The sequence below is a fragment of the Dromaius novaehollandiae genome, chromosome W (genome assembly GCF_036370855.1).
Source record: "Dromaius novaehollandiae isolate bDroNov1 chromosome W, bDroNov1.hap1, whole genome shotgun sequence".
Lineage (NCBI taxonomy): Eukaryota > Metazoa > Chordata > Aves > Casuariiformes > Dromaiidae > Dromaius > Dromaius novaehollandiae.
The window spans coordinates 49,137,099-49,157,225 of NC_088130.1; the positions used below are offsets into that span (position 1 = coordinate 49,137,099).

Sequence of the window (20,127 nt, forward strand, 5' to 3'; positions counted from 1 at the left end):
TTCTGGTGTTCGCAGGCAGCTATGAATGGCCCTGTTCTGTCCTGTTGATTGAGCCCTGATCCCCAGTGCTTTCACAGGATGCCCTTTGGAAGTCCAACACCTCTGTAATCCTTTGCAGGGCAGCTGCTAGTCCCATGGAGAAGGGTAAGCTAATGACAGACATTTACAAGACAGAGAGAGAGCGAATGGAGAAAAGCATTTTTGGAATTGCTCTGAATACTGAGTCAAAGCAAAGTTGCACCATGTTTTGTGTTCTTACCCTGTGCCCAACCTGTGTAGCTGGATTGCCCTGCAAGGGATACAGTCGCCTCCGAAGGGAAAGGTGCTGTAGAAAGATACCAACTGTGCAGAGGCAGCATCCAAGAGAGCTTTGGTGGTACCCAGAAGCTTACTCAAATTTCAAACAGAATTGAATGGGAGTTTATCGTATACTAATTTGCCTGTATTCATCCTTGGGCTCAAAGTATAAGCACAATGCAATCTTGACAGTGTCCTTTTTGATGACAGGATCATTCCCCAGGGTTGCTTTCTCCAGCTGTCCCTAGAGTTCAGATGTCTCTTTGCCCTCTGTCCACCCTCCATGGTTCCTCTCTTGAGTACAGAACACAACATGCATTTGCTGGGAAACATCTGGCTTTTTTTGCAAGGCATTTCCACCTCACTTCAATTTCTGAAACTATATTTCACTTTTTCAGTAACTCCAGTTAAGTATAAACCAATTCTTTCTCTTTTTCCAAGTGGAGATCCTCTTTGGGATGCAGGAGGAAAACCGGATCTCGCAGGCTGTTAGGAGAAATTAGAACTCTTTTCGTATTCCTGCTGCTCCAGAAAGCCGGCCTGCTCTTACTCGTGCTGGCTGAGACCCAAGTCTCCAGGCGCTGGCGTAATGTAACTTCATGATTTGCCTGACACTAATATTAGTGAATGTTTTGCAGTAATTAACTAGACCTTTCATCATGGTGAAGATCTATCTCAGGCTGTTGATTTTAAACAAAAAAGCCCATGCCTTTGTATCTCATTGCACATCCCTCAATGATTTGGGGCCTCCAACTGCACTTCTATGACTTCCCACCTCTGGACTGGAAAGGCTCAGGATGTTGCAGTGCGGTAGCTTCCTGGAACACTTCACAAAGCACATTCACAACAGGAGCTGATTTGCCAATACTGAACTTTTAAGCAGCGGGGGTTTTTTATGATTATGTGAGCGAACTTTGTCTTGCAGAAGCGGTGTTCTGGTACTTCAGTTTGCAAACATGCTTAGCGCAATTTCCTTTAAAATGGCCTCTGTCACCCTAAAGTCCTGCCGTCATCTCTCACTGTTGAGCAGTCACTGCCGGTGTTGCACTTCCCAAGGTTCACTGCTGTGCGGTGCGGATGTGCCTGCGCAGCTGCTTCCAGCTTTCTTTTGGAAGAGTCTCCTAGGGGATGCCGTTCCTCACAGTGACCGTGCTCAACAACGTCTGCTACGCTGCGTGGCAGCTTAGAAAAAGGGGGAGGAGGGCTGTCATGAACAGTTCTAGGTCAGCCTTACTTAAAATTCGTGCGTGTATGTGTACCCACCTAATGCAGTGTGAGCAAAATCAGAGCAGAGAGAACATGTTATTTTGCTGCTCAGCTGAGGTATCTGCTTAGGACCCGGAGGGGTGGGTAGGTTGAACAAGTGCAGGTGGTGGGAAACAACGGGAAGAGAAATCAGCCCAAGCCAGCATGACAGTGGTGTGGGGGCAGTTCTGCTTTTGTAAATTGCTGCATTAAAGACTGAACAAAATACTGCGTTGCAGCTCTGCACAGGTGTTATCAGTGCTACTACTTACCCATGTTCTGAACCCAGCAAGACTCCAGCTGGTGCTGTGAAGTGCCATAAACTGGCATTAGCTTTGCATCGTGTTATCTGTAGTGACAGCAGCTGGGTTGAGTGCGTGCTGTAGGCAGGATGTTAGAAAAGCAGACATAGAAAAATGCTTGTTCCATTGGTATTGGTAAAAATTTTTCACTTTGCTTGCTCACCTCTTCTTTTTTTAGGGTGAATATTGTGTTTTTAAGGTAACAATTTTTTTTTCTCTCCCCTTCCTGTGAAACACCTTTCTGCTGTATTTTGGTATTACAAGGACAGCACCATCTCCCCTTCTCTGTCTATCACAGGTAGAAATTTATGGTTTGATTTTTATTTTATTTTTATTCCTGTATTTAATTTTCTCCAGTGCTGAATACCCACAGATACATTGGCATTGAATATTTGGTAACAAGATGTCTTTGAAAATTGGAAGTCTTGTCTGCTTTTTCTGTTGGTATTAGGCAGATTAGGAAGCTGTTACCTGTGTAACAAATCTTATTTTCATTTGTTTTAAGGTGTTTCCTCTGAAAGTTGAGGTCTCATTCTGCATCTCTCTTCTTGTTCAGCTTCCAAGGAGTTGAACTGAGTCCCTCCAGTAGTGACTATTTAACAATGATTTATTTAATTGTTCTGTTAAATGAAGGGTAAAGACAAACTGAGATTTTCTTTACCAGCTCTTGGTAACAAACTGTTTCTGTTGTAATTAATTTGATGCATGAGATTCTCATGTGCAAATCTCTCATTAATGGTCAATGAGGATAGATTATGTGACTGAGCCAACGTAGTAGCTCAGCTTGCAGCTGAAGAAGGGGGACTCACTCATGTCCCTTTTCGTGTTTTCACATCATACACTTCCATCAGGCAGGTAGGTTACAAGCAATAGTGCTCATAACTAGAGTCAATTCTAAGCCATCCTGCCTGGAAGTACAAGAATGATACAGACTTTGTGTAAACATATAACAGAGAAGAGGTGTGGAGAGTTTTAGACTGAACACAAATCTTGGCAACATTAGCTGAACCTGCTTGTGGCCTGCCCGTGGTCAGGGTATGTGAAGGTGGTCGTGAGAACTGACACAAGGGTGCTCTCATGTGTGTTCCAGATGTTTCTCTCTGAAAGGAGAAATGGTAGAAAAGTTGAAAAGTGTCTTACCATTTAACATTTAAATAGCTACGCTGTGTATTCAAAACAAGTAATTTTCATCGCTGCATAAGAAGAAATTTGGTATCCTTAATCTTATTTCATGGGTGCCTCCACAAAGCCCATTTGTTCTTAGTCTTCAAAAATGCTAACTTTTGGTCCCTTCAGAGATCTTTGGTCACTTTCGTTCTAAGTATTTAGTCAGCACTTCCACCACCTGCATCTTTTTAGAGCTTATCTGTAAATTGTTTGTAAAACATAGGAAGTATATTATTTCTAATAAAAAAGTTAATGGCACAAATTCAGGTTAAAAAACAGAGCATGCTATATTTGTAGTGCAGCTTGAATACCACTCCCTACCCCTCTAGGTCAGTATGGAGTTTTATATTCTGCTTTGGTTACTAACAGTGTACATGCACTTTGGAAATACTACAGATATCAATTGTTCTTATCTATGTATCATAACTATTGCTACTGTAGGGGAAAAAAACAGAATGGGTATAAGCTCTTCATACTGACTTGCAGAATGAATGGGGAGCATTGGATGTGGGTGTTAGCACCATTTTTTGTGCATCTGAAAACATGAGATTGCATTACTAGCTCTCAGTTCTCATTTTGTGAAAGCCTAGTTGAAGTGGCCCAAAGCTTAGCTGATCAGGTCTGGGAGAAAAATTAAAACATTGCAGAAAGTTTTCTGGTCATATAATTAGCAAGGATGAAAAAGAGACACTATTAAACCCTTTGGATGAGGAAGAGATTAACCTGAGTCAGATATGGCCGAAATACAAAATTAATACTTCACCAAGGTTTTTAATAAGGATCATGATGTACTATTATCTAATGGAAAGGAGGTTGGAGTAATAAGAATAATGACATCATAGGTGAAATTAAACCTTATTTTGACTTCTAAGCAGAAGTAGTCATGTGGCGTGTGTCACCGGGCTCGCCGCGCAGGCAGGAGTAGGCGGCTTTGGGAGCCAGCGTCGCGGAACGGGAGTGGGATCGGAGCGCCGAGCGCGAGGCTTGCGCTGGGGCGGCAGCAGTGGCGGCGTCTGGTGTACGGGTTGCCGGGGCGGCTCTCGGCCCCGAGGAGGCGACGGGTAGATTAGTGGTCTGTAGGACGACTGACACGCGAGCATCCTCAGCGAAAGCGTTTCTAGCTAAGGTGGGGAAGCGCTGACAGCAAGTTAAAATTCTAGCAGCCTTTCCCACAACTCGTTTATGTTTTTGCCTTTCCCTGAAACACTGGAAATGTGGGGAGAGAAAACTGGAGAAGATGTGCTAATGTGCAGGGTGTTTATTTTCCCAGTGAAACTGGGAACCCTTTCAGGGGCCTGCCTGATGTTTTTTTCTTGTACTTGAGTGAAACTGATAATCCTGTTCAGACTTGCATCCCAGCTGTGCCCTCAGGGACTGTTTGGACTTGATGTGCCTTTCTAGGTCATGTGGGACATTAGTGCCTAGGTTCACTTGCACTTACATCATTGTGACGGCAGGTAATTTAAGATATTAGTGATGCCATATCCCTCACTGCCTTATTGTAGCACAATGTAATTTCTGTGGCTTCAGTTCTGGTGTTGTGAATGCCCTTGTGGCTTGTGATGAACAGAGCGATGACTTGATGGACAGAGCGATGACCTGGTGAGGTGCAGTGTGCGCACTTCTGTCTAAAGCTCTCGTGCACGGTTGTCCATGAGTGTGCAGGACTGGACTTGATGATCCCTGTGTTTCACCATCAGCTTGAACTCATCTGTGGCTGAGCTGCTGCTCCCTCCTTGCTCCCTTCCTGCACATCCCGGGTGCTGTGCTCTCCCCATTTCCCTTGCGTGAGCTCTTTCAGCTGCACCCACTGATCTGACTGAAAAATAACCTTTCCCTGAAAGATTCAGATTTCAGTTGGGTCAGTGAGCTGCTGGGGCTTGTCCTGCAGCTGCCTGAGGACCAGACCAGTCTGTCATGTTGTGCTGTGGGACTCCACGGTTGGGGGGTTCCCCCTTTCAGCCGTCGCAGTGGTTGGGTGGTATAAGGCGATGGGGAGATGGCTCCCGCCGTTCTGTGTTCGTTGAGCCGAGCACAGCGGTGCCGCGTCTGCTGCGCGTGAAGGACCTGAAACAGCTCCCAGATGAAGGAGCTTTTCTGTGCCTGTTACCACTGCTCAGCCTTGCTGTGAAGTCTCCAGTATCAGATCTTTTAGCAGTTGAATTTATAGGCAGGTGTGGAAAGAAACATGAATTGGTCTTTATTTTAGGCGGCATCAGAATGGAAAATCCATTAGGCTGGCAGAAAACCAGTGGGAAGTGTGATTGAAATGAAATGTATTTTCACTAGTTCTGCTGCTTACAGAATGCTTTATTCATGTAGGTAAACAACAGATTTGATGCTAGCTTAAAAAGCAAAGCATTAAATAAAGAGGTACTGTGTATATAATTCTATAAAGGTAATTATACAAGGTAACTGTCTGGTCTCTTACTGAATATTGCCAAAGGTGGATTTTACAAGTAGACACTCTGAAACAGTTTCTAAATCTCTTTCATACCTTTAGAGGTTTTTGGTTTTTTTGTCTTTTTTTTTTAATTAAAAGAACTTGCACTCATTGTGAAACTTGCTATTCCCTCTCCAATGTCTAATGCAAAATATACATGGAGAAATAGTTGATGCACTGTAATGAATTAAGATCTCTTTTTTAAAAAAGGATCATCCTTCAAAGACAAAGTCTGAATTTTAATCAAGGTAGCAACTAATACATCTCTTGAAACTTGGGAATTTCTCAGAAGACCTCCATTACAGAACTGCCTTGCATACTTTCTGTACCCCACTTAGGCAGAACTGTCATCTAACAGGAGCAGTGTGTATGAGTCAGATTAAGAAGAAAGAGAAGACCTCCTATTGTTAAGCAGGAAGTAGCCAGCTTGGCTGTAAGATGAATCTTTCCAAAAATGGGTTGTGTGGTTGAGAGAAGGCATAAAGGGTTGGGGAGGTAATAGAAGCTCCTCTCTGGGAAATCAGTAACAATAGTTGACACCCAACCAAAGCTTAAAACTTTGTTGCAGAATATAGGTGAGTAACCAATCTAATGTAATAGGCAGTTTGTATTTGTTTGCCGTGTGGTATAAAGGAGTAATGTAGTTGGAATAAGTGTGATTGTATAACCACACAACCTTGGGAAATAGGAAAGGCAGAGCTAATATTTCCCAGGTAAAGCTAAAGATATGATCTGTGAAATGTTCTGGTTTTGCTGCCCTGTGAACTCTGAGAGCAGAATTACAATAGCATATGGAGCGATTCTGAAATACTACATAATTGTGCCTGAATACATAAGTCAGTATTACTCTTATTTCCTAAGCTATCATTTTGAAATCAGACCTGCCTGGGGCAATGCTTTCTATAGGCTTTCGCTGTCTGTCTGTGGGATCTGAGGGACAGAGGGTCCCCCATCATTACTGGACTGCCAGCTCGGGGCCTTGACCTGCGTACGTGCCTGAACCTTTGCTTTTGGCATCTGCTGCAAGTGGAAATTATCCTGGTGGAAGTTTGTGCATTACTTTTGTATTTTCCTGTCTTTTGCTAAAAGATACCTGTAAAAATAGCTTATCCATCTTGCGAATTATTTGCTTTGCTCTCTAGTGTAAATTCTTAACATGAGTGACCATGGAGCTTTGGAGGTTGGTTTCTGGAACAGCAAAACTTGCATTAGATCCTCGGCGAGATTGTCTCATTTTGCTCGGTTCTGTTAGGCTTCTTTTGTTCACTTGTTTTCTGCTTAGTGGCTGTTGGTGCTAAAACTTCTGTTATAAAATTGCTGTTTAAAAGCAAATCTTGGTATCTCCTTTAATATTTAAAAACTCTATGTAGGGGGAATAGATAGCCTGAAGAATGGCAAATATCTTTCATGTGGGTTAGGCAAAGGAATGTGAGAAACTGATTGTTCTCCTAAAGAAGAATGTTTGAGGCATACCAGTAATTCCCATTACGAGGATCACTAATAGCCTTTGTGTACTAACAGAATTTGAGCACTTGCAACAACTTAGTACCTACATCTCGTCACAAGGCGGCTGTCTTCACGTGGTTTGCTGTGGTATTTGTGGCTTTTTTGGTTGAGGAAAAAAATGCACACTGTTTGCTGGTATAAATGGTCTTACTGTCCATGTTTGCCTTTCCTGTGAAGGTAATGATCAGACTTGAAATTGGTTCTGCAAAGCTGCGTGCCTTGACTCAGCTGCAGTTAGGGGGCAGCTGCGTCAGCTGTCTGCTGAGCCGCGGGAAACCAGAGGCCAGCAAACTACTTTGCTCTTTTCACGTGGCCTTATCCATCAGTTGGCTCATTTAGACCCCAGTTTTTATAATGATGAAGACACATTTGTTTAGAGTTGTCTTCAGAAATAGTGTTAGTACAGCTTGCTTGAACCTAGATGTGCAGTATTACTTCTATTGATATCTTTAAAATAAAAAAAAATCCTTTCTCCCCCAAGAGCTGAGTACGTTGTGTATGTTTTTGTGAGGTGATTTCAGTGCTTGTTTTCTGAATGCATGTGTTTGGGAGGGCTGCATATATGTGCTTTAGAACTTTTCAAACTACACAGACTGAACTTAAATAGTTGGACTTTTTTTTAAATTGAGGTCAATCACTTCTGATACATCATTTAAAATAACCTCATTTAGAAAATTAGTCTACCAGTCTGACTTCTATCATTTTGGGAGGGTTTGTTGCATTCTGGACACTCTTATTTTTAAAAGAAAATTTCTTACTGCTGGGGTATTTTATTTGCATTTTGTAATCTTGTTATAAGCAGAAAGTGGAACACTGGAAAGTAAAGTGTTGATTCTGTATGTTGCAAGTGTGTAAACTAAATATATATTATCCAACTTAATTGTGGCTATATAGATGCTTAAAGTGAAGATGAGTTTGCAGCATAAAGAACTAAGGCTTTGTATTTAACTAATGGCTTTCTTGGTTTGCCCCCAGTCTGTCCCTTCAGGCCAGATATTTCCAATCTCGTATTTATACGGATAAGTTCTATAGAATCAAACTGCCAAGCACTATGGAGGATTGTGTTATGGGCAAAGCATTATCAGGTTGCTTCTTAGCAACATGGTTGTATGGTGAAAAAGCAGTCTTTCAAAAATGGTTTGGTTGCTGCTGAAGCGTCAGCTAGTTGTTTGTCTTGTGTGTGTGTGTGGGGGGGGTTCTTTTACTCTTTTATTTAAAAAAATAAGAGGCCTTGATCATATTTTTCCTTTATTCATAAGAATTTTAAGTCTGTCAAAGAAGTGGAACATGATAACACAAAATAGCTTCCATGCTGCTCTTAACCCTATTTCTAGGTAGTTAACAAACACAAAATCCTAAAAACCTACTGTAATGCAAACAATCCTTCACAGAAGTGGAATACTTCCCTTATAAAGGCAAATTAGATAGCTAGCTAAATTTAGTGAGCAGAGTTGTAAAGCATATTGAAAGTAAAGCAGCAGTGCTATATACAAAAGTTGATTTGAAATCAACCTTTCAGCTGTAAAAAACCTTTGAAGAGCAGTCTCTTTCTTGCAGGCATTATGCCTGCTCTTAGAATAATTAGTTTAATTTATTATACTACACTTACTTTCAGATGCAGAGCAATTTATCAGTTCGTCAATGTATCTTGTGTGTTGGGGCTGAGCTGGGGTGGCTGCTCTCTGCCTGGTGCATCCTTCTCCCAGGGACAGTAGCTGAACTGCAGACATTTCGGAGGCTTACCCGCTGCTCCGGAGTCCTGTCCGGCTGCCTCGCTTGTGAACGCAAACGAGCCTTGCAGGCAGAGCGCCCCTGCTCTATTAGTGCTCGTGAAACGTTTTAAAGGGAGCCGAACTGGCAGTGCTGACCAGGGCCGGGGCCAGGAGCGGGGTCGGTGCCTCCCCGGCCGAAGGGGCAGAGGGCTGCTTGCCCCTGCTGCGCCTCCACCCGCAGCGGCAGCTCCCTGTTGCCAACGGTCTGGTTCCAGGTGGAAAGCTTACTTTTGGCCACAACGGCGAGCAGGTGTAAGAGTCGCTATTCAAACACAGACCGCACATTTGTCTGACTCCGAATACAAAATTAAAGTGGTATTGACGAGGTAAGAGGATAAATGTGAAGAATTACATATTTGTCAGCTTGCTTTGTCAGGATGAGGGAAGGTTGTGCCATGAGAGGGAGGAAAAGTCGGACCAGCTCCTCCCCCAAACCTGCAATAAATGGCAGCCACATTTTGAGCCAGCAACCACACCAGAATTTTCTGGATTTCTGAGAGCATATTTTGAAGTAGTAAGTTATTGATTTAACCTAGGGTTTGGTCAGCAAGTTGAGCTAGCCAGCCTGAATTGCAGTAATGTCTTTGTCAGGATGTGAGCAGGAAGATTTGAGTGTGCAGTGAAGTTATTAAACTATTGTTTTATTGAAGTGCTGATTAAATATAATGTGGTTATTTGTATTCAGTGAATATAATTTTATTGGAACATTGAGCCATGCTGTGCATGAGGTGTCTGTAGCTTTTGGCAGAATACCATTGTAGCTGTTTGCCATACTGCTGAACCATGTATCTTCTGCTTGCTGTGCCTTGTCTCTTCCTAGACTCATGAGACTGAAATAGGAAGAATATTGGATTTGAAGGATAATGTAATCGATCTAACTATTTTAATAAAATATTCATAAAACAGATTTTTATTCCCTTCCCTCCACCATGCATCACTCAGTCACTTGCAGCTGCGTTGCTGTAGTTTTCATCAGACACTCTGAAGTTACTAGGTGTTCAAGACAGCGTAGGCTTTACATTTGATATCATCCACAGCTTGGCTTATGAAGCAAGATGGTGGAGTGTTTAAAATTTACCGCTGGCCATAGAATCCTTTTCTCTTGTGTGATTGCTATTGCCAAAAAGAAGAGCATCACTGAAATCTTCTCTAGAAAGGCAGCGGACGTCTCCCACTTGTCCTGATTTTGCCAACACCTTTTTAGCCGTAGAGTTTTATAACACATGAATGCCCTTTGCAGCAGATGTTGCAGGTTGGAGTTGGTCAGAATGAACATGGACTTTTCTTGTTGGTCTGTGATAAAATGAGTGTGCCTGCACAGGCTCATTGAACTCGGGCGTGATTGTGCGTGTGTGTACATTACAACTGGGAATAAATGCAGTTACTGCAGACTTCTGGGCACAGCTAGAGCTCAGGAATGTGCAGAAAATGGTTTATCGATTACAGCAAATGCCTTTGGACCAGTTCAATGTGAAATGGGTGGAGCAAGGCACCACTGAATAAAAAAATGATAATAGATGAAGCTGAAATCTCTAAAGAAGTCTAGTTCCTAATGTATTGTTGTGCTCTAAGCTATGTAGATTGGAAAACATTTGTAAAAAAGTGAAAAGGGATATTTATACTTCATTTGAATAAAAAAGGAGTCTTTGATCCACTTGACATTGGAGGTTATGCTACACACTACAGTGCCCGCATGTCTGAGCCATATTTACTCTATTGGAATGACATGGTCACTAGTTTGGAGTAAGCAGATTAATTTATGTAAGTAGAAATTGACTGTTCTGCACTTACATATTTAAATCAGAAATACCTTGATGGCTTCCAGTAAAGCTTTTGACCTTTGGTGAATGTTCAGAATTGTCTCAGCAGTCCCCTGTATCCAGGGTTATGTGGTGGAGAGACTGACTTAACTTTAAAGTTCAGCTCAGTGTAATAACAGAATACTACTTCTGTGAAGTTAGCATTACAGTTAGCAGGCTGTGTGAGGGATCATGGGACAGTCCTCTGCTTTTTAGTTGCTGTATCTGTTTTTCCTCTGAGCAGTGGGGAGTAAGTTTGCATTTATGAAAAATGTTTGTTAGCTCAATATATTACTTTTACCATAAAAATATATCTTAATTTTAAGAAAAATGATGAGAGAGAAAAAGATATTTTAATATAGAAAATAGAAGAAAAAGAAAAGAAAGATGTATCTTGTTTTGTGAAGGATGATAGGCTTGTTGGGTCAATATTCACTTTTCTGGCATCCACAAAAATAGTTTTTAGTCTGTAAAGTGCAAGAATTATAACGTTATATCTTAAATATGGTGGCTATGATGAAATGAGAAACTCATCACCTCTTTGTTCTTTTGGACTCAAGATACTTCATGTAGCTCTTTAAATTTGTATGGTGCTAAGTCAAGGTAGTACAGAGTATGTGTCTGAAAATGGTCAGCACAAAGGTGGTGACATTGACTTGGGAAATGCTGGTGCTGGAGCATGGTATTTCTGGAAGATGTGAACTTTAAAGATTTGCAGAGGGAGCATTTTCTGAACAAGAAAGGGATGGCGGTTTCAGATACACAGACACAGACACATAACCTGGAAGAATAAGTGGGAAAAGAAGTGGTTAGCAAAATGGGACCTGGGGAGAGGTAGGTGGGAGGGACTCTAACGGAGGCAGGCTTGCTGGTGGTGCTGTGCCTTGTGATGAAGGGTGTGTGTGGTGTACCTCGAGGTGCCTAAAAACCCTTGTGCAATGGGAGTGAGCAGGAGATAGATTTAGAAGGGAGACGAGTGACATTATTATGCAGGATTGTTAAAGGGAGGACAAATGAGGAGTCGCTGGAGAGAGCAGGGAGCGCGGCATGGCCACTGGGAGCGCGGAAGAGGCTGGCGAGCTGCAGCTGGCGCGGCCCGGCGGAGGCGGGAGGGATGGAGGCCGGAGGAAAGGGGCTGCTTGGCAACAGGCACCACTGCCTGCAAGGCCAGCGAAGGCAAATCGTGTGTGAAGGTTGCACAGATGTATTGAGAGAAATCACATGGCTAAGTGACACACTGAAATGGGAATAGGAGAGGCACCGTTTGGATCTATCTATCTATCTATCTATATGTGTGTGTGTGTGTGTGTGTGTGTGTATATATATATGTATATATATATATATATAAGTATTTTCTGGGGGAATGAGATAAGGGGAGGGCTAATGAGTATTTGATTTTGTAGCAAATATCAGTATGCACAGAAGCTTATTTCTTTGCTTTACATATGCAGGCGGTGTTGCTTGCAAACTATATGTGCTGGATAATTTTTGTGAGTTACTGATATCAGTAGTACTGCGACACTTCACAGTCCTGGTGTGGAAACAGTTGATTCATCAGAGTGTAATTTGCATACTGATTATAGCATGACTAATTATTGTACTTAAAAGGAGCATGCAGACATACTAACATCTTTCCTCCTGCCCTCCTACCTTACAAATACTTCTTAGATAGAAAATTAAACTTCTCAGTAATAACAGCAAATGTTGCAAAGCTGAACTTTTTCTCATATCAGTGAATTGAACTTTAAATGGAGATGGTAATAAAAATGGATTTAAGCAGCTGCCCTTTATTTATATTTTTCCTTTAATTGTAACGGTTAACCACAGCGTGGTTTCTTGAGATAACGTTTTATGGTATGGAAGCACCTTGTCTGGCATGTAGAGATTACAAAATCATATTGTTGCGCATACCAACTCGGCTGTAAATTAGCCCCAAGCATAGTGCGATGTGGTCAGCTACCGCTCCCTGGTCTGTATTTCACATGCAGTGCGCTGTTAACCTTCTCCATGTTTTTTTCCATTCTGCTTCCTGAAAATCTTTCCCAAAACACTTTATTCATCTTTTTTTTCATTAATTACAGAAATCCATATTTCTGTTTTGTTCTGTTTTCCTGCAGGCAGCATCATAAAATCTTAATCAAGTGAAAATGGCCTTTAGCAATCTGACATCAAAGGCTGTACTACTTTATGATGAATGGATTAAAGATGCCGGTGAGTCATTTCAGTCTAAAATGTATTAACTTTCAATGATTTCGAATAGTATTGTGTAGCTATTCTAAGTATACTATTTATCAGCAACTTAAAGTAGCTTTGTCTTCCTGTAAATGTTTCTTAAGGCTTGTCAGGTTACCTATTGACATTTTTAACTATAAAGAACAGGATAGTTTCTGCAATTAAAAAAATGAAAAAACAAAACACAGATACTTATGGACTTAAAATCCAGACTAAATAAAGTATAGATAGTGATTCTTCTATAAGGGTTTTTCAGCTTGCCAGAAAATAGTAGTTTATATTTTTCTGCATTACTAAACATAAAGCTTTTTTTTTTTTGTTGCAAAACTAATGTTATTTTATCAGTTAATAGGGTGAGGTGCACAGTATTGCTGTATTTTGCTTTGGCTGATGCTAACGTAGCAGGTAAAAGGAAGTACAAAACCTGATGAGTTGTTATATTATCTGAAATTACTCTTCAGAGTAATTCACTGTATCACACTCCTGTTTAGAAAAGGAACATTATTCTCTTGTTGCAGCTGGTAGGAGGATATTAAACATGCTTTGGTTTGACATTGTTGTTCTGTAGCTCTTCATGTTTACCAAAGAGACGACAGACGAGATCTCAAGTTTGGGGCTGTAAAGAGCTAGTGATTCTCTTGCGGTGCCGCGTGTAGAGATTTCATTTTTTATCTAATGCCTGGTGCTGTGGTTCACAGCGCTTGTTGGTCTGCGGGCAGCAGGACGGAGCCTGTTACATGCTGCAAGCAGCACTGCGTTCTGCCCTCCTCCTTGCTTTTTGTTCATTTCCAGTGGCTGGAAACAACATCAGAGGGCATCAGGGATAATATGTTGCTTGAATGCCATGGGCTGAAGATCACTAACCTAGGGCGGTTCAGTCATAAATTAAACATTTAACAAAAATTTGTAGTGGTATAGTTCCACTTCCAAAATAGAGCAACAAAGCACCAAAGCAGCAGTTTGCTGACCCAGTAGTGAAGCTGGGGTCATTCAGAAATGAAACTTCCAAAAGTCAGCTTATTTAAACAAAACAAAAAATAATATATATATTTAATTTGGCAGTCTCCTGATTATGAAGAAATGGTCAGGCCTTTGGTGAGCCAGGCCTCTATGATGGGCCACAAGAAAAGTGAATCGTAGTGGAAGCTAGCAGGTCTGCTGTGGTCAGGTGTGGAGGGAGAGAACAGCACATGCGTAGAAGAACGACTCTGCAAAAGTTAAAATCTGTATGGGATAATTGGAGAGGAATTTACAGCATTTTTGTCATTTGGAGGCTTGCAATATGAAATTGTGTGTTTTATGGTGCATTGAAAGTGTTGACATGCCTGGATTTAATAGGCACAGGCCTCAAGTACTAAGCTATGAACACTGATTGATGGGACAGAATGTCTTCTAACTTCAAAATCCCCATGATTACTTTGGCTAACACCATACTGCTTATAAGGCTCAAGGATTTTGAAGAGTGGGGCTACTTGTTATTCTGTGACCTGAACTTGGTACATAAGGTTCATGCTCCCCCAGAAGAATGAAGCTTCGCTTGGAGATGCAGCCTCAGTGCTCTGCTTGCCTGTTACCTTCCGCTGTTGCCTCCCAAGGTGTATTAATGTGTAAAAATGTGGACTTTTCTTGAGGCAGAGCTTTAGCCTGAAAATCAGAGCGCTCCTGGTTCTGGAGTGCCATCTTCCCTCTTGGCTGCAAGTGTGAAGGGCCGATGCAGAAGGAAGGCTGGAATCTGGCAGGCGCTAAACCTTGTGAGCCAGTTGATGGGGATTTGCAGTGAACGCGCTCAGCAGCTTGAGCAGTGCATGCAGAAACTTTCTGATTAAGGATCAGTAGCTTTTTAGGACTTGATAAGTACTGGAAAGATCTGACTTTTGTTTTTCTTTTTTTTCCCTCCCCTAGATCCAAGAGTGGAAGGCTTGCTGCTCATGTCTTCACCTTTTCCAACAACCATTATCATTGGAGCCTACATTTATTTTGCCACTTCTTTGGGACCCAAACTCATGGAAAATAAAAAGCCTTTTGAACTCAGGCACATAATGGTATATTACAATTTTGGTGTGGTAATCCTCTCCTTATATATGACTTATGAAGTAAGTATGGCATTTATTTGAAATATACATTTTGTGTCTCTAACTATTGCATATCATGTTTTGAGGAATTTATTAATTTCTCCTCTGCAATTCTCAAAAAAAGCATTATTTTGGTTCTTGTAATTACATTCCTCCAAGGAGCAGACTAAACTAATTGAGCTGATACTTGAAAAAGGAGTAAATCATACCTAGAAGGGAAGATTGTAAAATATTTTATGTGCCATTAGATGTAATTTTAAAAATGAAAAATCCTCATAATTTACTTAATTTCCCTGGGCTGGAGAAGGAAAAGTAGATTACATGTTTTAGTCTGTTGTAATTGTTTCTGTCCTGCTACATGATAGTCAGCAATGATGTTTCAAACACTGTATAACTGCAGAATAATCTTCAGTTAAATCTAGATTCTAAATTGAAGAAGTTAACAATATCTAATTTTGGTATCTTTATCCTTAAAAAAAAAAAATCTTTAGCACTGACTTTTTGGAAATAGTAAATACTCTTTCTCTCAAAAGGAGTCTTGCGATTTTGTTGTAGTTAATAGTTCAAGCAAATGTTGGACTTTCAAGCCAGATGGGTTACATAGGGTTATGCAGTGAATGACCTACAAATCCTTAAGCATGAGTGATATAGACCATGTAAAAGCTATAATTTGGAACCAGCTTTTAAAGCTTAAGACAGCTTCTTCAGTTAAAAAAAAAAAAAAGAAAAAAAAGGTAGCTAGTTAACAATAGTATTGTGTGAATGATAGTCTTACACGTTTGCCTGATAAAACACCAGTGTTGTAGTACTGACCCTCTTTGTGTTAAATGTGGTTACATGGCTGCAGCTATTTCAGGTTTGGCAAATTCATAATGAAAAGTTCCCTGGTGACCCTGCCAAATCTGCAAGCTTTCTGTTAACTCAATTTGCATAACTTTTATCAGGAGTTATAATGAACTGCTGACTTTTTTTTTTAAACAGTGCTTTAAAGTCCATGCAGCAGCTGCTATTTTGTGTAATGACTATTGTGTCGAATGGAAGTGTTGGGAGAGATGCATGCATTTGGTTTTTTTACTCTTTGTTTTGAAAAATCTCTAGACAGCCTTCTTTTTGTGATTAGGTGTTGAGTTTGCTGTTGTTTTTAAACCCTTAGAAAACTAAACCAAAATTAAACTTAAAAGAATCTAATGCTAATATAGTGTTTGATTAATCTGCTGTCGAGGCTTCTGTTTTAAAATTTCATGAACAAATGCATAGAGACAGTATAACAAATTGAATCTCAGCTGTTGTCTGTCTCTCAGCAAAAAGCTACTTCTTTCCCTCTTTGAATCCAAGCCATTTTGTGGGCGCTTTAGCATTGTGCCACCTTGATGGTCTTTCAGATCTTGTTTAATTTAAGCAAGTGATTCTTTAAAAACTTAAACATCTATTGCAGTTATGGACTAAGAACTTCATCTGTCAAGAAAACTGAACTTCCTATCATGCACGAGTGGTGGATTATGATGGTTAATCAATAACATGTATTTTTTAAACAAATGTAAGATCTAGTAGTCCTACTGGCTGGCAGGAGAGTGAACCAAGTGTAATTTTAACAATGTTGCTCTTGTCTGAGTTTTAATATATTCCAAGAGAAAAGATTACATGTGATACTTGTTACATACAGTCCACTGGTCTTGTACCTCTGCTTTTGATTGTTAAACCTTAGCTTCTCATGCAGATGTCAATGAAAGACTAATTGCATCAAACAGTTCAATTTTTAAGCAAAATTTTGGAGACTGTGAGGCGAAAAATATAGAACGTATTAATTCCTTCCTTGTCCTAATGACTTTAAACTGTGCTTTTCTGTTGTACTGTTTTTTTTAAATTATTAGAGCCAAACATCTCAATACTTCAGAAATTTAAAAATGGTTGGTTTGCTTTTGTGACCTGATTTACACAAGATGCTTTTGTTTTGAGTTGCAGCTGTTTATCCTCTTCAGTTGCTAATGCTGAGATAAGAACCATCTCTCTACATCCCTTTATCCATAGGTGTGGCCCTGGAAGTAGAAATTTGTTAATCTGCAGCAGCAAAGGATTTCCTGATAGCTAGCCTACAGAGGTAGATGACTGACAAGGCTGCTGATTCAACAAGTTTTTAATGTTGTTTTTTTCTCGTGCTTAGTGATTGCAAAAGTCAACTGAAATGAATGAATCTTTCATAAATCATAAAGTAAACCTTTGCCCCCCTCCCTTTTTTTCCAGTTTCTTATGTCAGGCTGGGCCACAGGGTATTCATTCCGATGTGAGATTGTTGACTACTCAAGGTCACCTACAGCTCTAAGAGTAAGTTGCCAAATGTGAGGCCAAGTTGTTATGCTACACTGACTCTGTTTTGGGAACTCCTTTTTGAGCACCAAGCACACTGCTGTAGAGCAGAATGCACTAAATGAAAATGCCCTTTGCATAATGGAGAGCACGTGAGTTAACTGAAGGGGCTGGTTGTTTAGGAAAAAGAAATAGGCAATGTATTTTTGGCTTGTTCATCTTAGTTTTAAAATTCCATAAGGATTAAGGGAAGTTTCATGTTTAAAACAAACAAAAAAGCCAACTATTTAATTAAATCCCTTTCAGTCAACTTTGTGATACCACATACTTGTCCATATATTTTCCCGTTGTATAGTTACTTATTACTCTGCAGCTTCTGTGTTATGATTTATGATTATTATGACTTTACTATTTCTGGTTTTCATTCTTGCAGATGGTACGAGTTTGTTGGCTTTACTATTTCTCCAAGTTCATTGAATTATTAGACACTGTAAGTATTTGTAAACTAATAAATAAATAGTGAAGTTTCTTCTTCCCAGTCAAAGAACCAGTGCTGTTTCGGGGGGTGGGAGGCATGAATTGCTCATTTATTAGCCCTCAGACCTTCAGTTATTGGAATCCCATCAAGGTGTTTACCCTTGTTATGTATTCTCATCTTATTGTCCCATTACACTGCTGTTCCTTGATTATCGGGGAAAATGTTAATTTGTGAGATACCTTTAAGAAAGAGGAAGCCCTCAAAAATAATTGTCCATTTAACAGCTGAATACACTAAGCTGTTGTGTTACAGAGATACTTGCCTCAACACTGACTACTGCAGATTAAAATTGCCATTGGTTATCTTGATTTTTTTTTCCTCCATATCATCTTCAGATTTTATCTTCCACCTTTTGGATATTTGCATCAACAACTCTGAATACAGCATAAATTGCCATACCCAAGGGACACCTTCCAGCAGGGTTGGTTTAGCGATTCTGACACCAGCTTCTGAATGTTGGAGCTGGCTGTGATTTCGGGTTGTCTTACTGTGTCAGGCACAATAGTGGTGACTCAGGAGCTGACTAATGAGCAGTTAGGATGTGCTACACTCTGCAAGAAGAGTTACCCATCTAACTTTCATCTACAAAAACTCGTGGTTCAACACCTGAAGATTGTACTGACTGGGCCAGGTGGAATGTTGATGGAAGGACCAGGAGTGCTGAAGCTGGAAAAGCCTGACCAGTTTAGTGCTCTGTTTACCTTTGCCACCCAGTGGTCAGATTGTCCCTTTGTAATTAGTCCTGGTCCTGAAAAAAATCTTTTAAATTTTATTTTAAATCCTCCCAATCAAAGGTTGCAAAGGTTTTCCATGGCACACCAGACTCTTCTTTCCCACTATGTTCGTTTTCTTGTCCTCTGACTCCATGCTTCTCATGACCTGATTTCTCCTTATAAAATTTTCTTGCTGTTTCTTTCCTTAACACTTCCCTGTGTCTGTCCATTTAAATGTAGCCAGTCAATATCCATTAAGAAATACCTACATTTCTTCTTCCTAATGCTATCTTTTTCCAAGGTTAGCTAAGTCAGGGTTCGTAATAAAGTGCTATTTCCCTAACAATATTTTCTCCTGTCTGTATCTGTTGTTAGTCCTTCAGTTACTCATTTCAAATGGCTTTTTCTTAGTAGTTCAAGGGACTTAAAATCTGATGTTTCTAGATACTTTTCAGTCCAAGCAAGTCCATCTTACACTCTCCATTGTAGTCATTGATGATGACTCAACCTTGGACATTTGTTCTCAAAAGCCAGAGAAAACTTCTATGGATTTTGGTGGATTTTACTTACTGGTTTGGTTTTTTTGGAAAACTTGCTACTCAAGTCCAGTGCCTCAGTTTCTCCTCTTCTCATGAGACTGCAACTGTGAAGAATTTTTAACTGTATAGTAGTGAGCACACACTTTACTCTAAGTCTGTTGGGCTTGTGTATCTTCTGTAACATTCTGTTTGTTAAAATGTGTTTCAGGTATTTTTTGTTCTGCGTAAGAAGAACAGCCAAGTGACATTCCTGCATGTCTTTCATCATTCCATCATGCCATGGACCTGGTGGTTTGGAGTCAAATTTGCTCCAGGTAGTGGAATGGCACTTCTTCTGGTAGCAAAAGTTTAAAAAGACAAAAAGACAAAAAAATTATTTAAAGAACAGCATTAAAAATCTTGCGAACATCAATGTTTTAAAGTATAATGTCTAATAGTTCTCATGTAACAGCTGAGATAACTGTACGTTACAATTTTTAAATGGATGAGAAATACTCATTTTTCTTATTTGACAGCATTTTGTGTACCCTTGCTTTCTGCTAGGGGAGGAAAGTGCAGAGGAAAGAGACATGTATAAACCAAGAGCATTTTTAAATGAAAATAAAAACATGATTGCAAAATCAGAAGTGGTAGGGGAGAAGTATGGGGCAGATACTCTGTTGAAACTTCATTAAAGACATCTGTCCCTTGAAACGTAAGAACTGAATTGGAGGGGAGAAGTGTGTTCTCATTGTTCTGAGCATCCTTTGTTTTGCCTGCTTTAGAAGTTATTCAGGCTCTGTTTCAGTTATTTTTATTGGCCTTGGATCACATAATTGGAGCTTATTTATAATACTCTGGCCCTCACAAACCTACCAAGATATTTTCTGGGCCTTATTTATTACATAAGCTTAGGCTGTATCCATATTTGAATCGTGTTGAACTGAAATTCTTTGTCCACTTCTACCTCTAGCTTACTTTCACTTTCTCATTCCTCTGCTTTGAGTCTTTTTTTAATTTTTCCTGCTTAAACCTTTCTAATCCCCTGACTCTACTCTGCAGTCTCTCTGAAGAGCAAAAAAGGGAGGGATCCTTGCATTTCATTTACCTACAGTGCATCTTTCTACGCTATAGCATTAGTGTGTAACACTAATAAATATAGCATGCCATTAGAATATGAATATATATGTATATATTTTAGCATTCAGCATAAGCAGAA

General features: G+C 40.2%; 1 protein-coding gene across 4 annotated transcripts in view; it reads left to right on the plus strand.

Annotated features, from left to right (window-relative positions):
• LOC112995784 (very long chain fatty acid elongase 7) overlaps positions 1-20,127 on the plus strand; it is a 33,858-nt gene that overhangs the window by 8,483 nt on the left and 5,248 nt on the right. For all 4 annotated transcript variants that reach the window (XM_064499822.1, XM_064499823.1, XM_026120979.2 and 1 more), the window contains exons 2-6: positions 12,649-12,742; positions 14,666-14,856; positions 17,077-17,157; positions 17,573-17,629; positions 19,138-19,243. In XM_064499822.1, coding sequence (XP_064355892.1) covers positions 12,679-12,742; positions 14,666-14,856; positions 17,077-17,157; positions 17,573-17,629; positions 19,138-19,243 — 499 coding nt within the window. In that variant the 5' untranslated portion in view covers positions 12,649-12,678. The remainder of the gene's footprint in view (positions 1-12,648; positions 12,743-14,665; positions 14,857-17,076; positions 17,158-17,572; positions 17,630-19,137; positions 19,244-20,127) is intronic.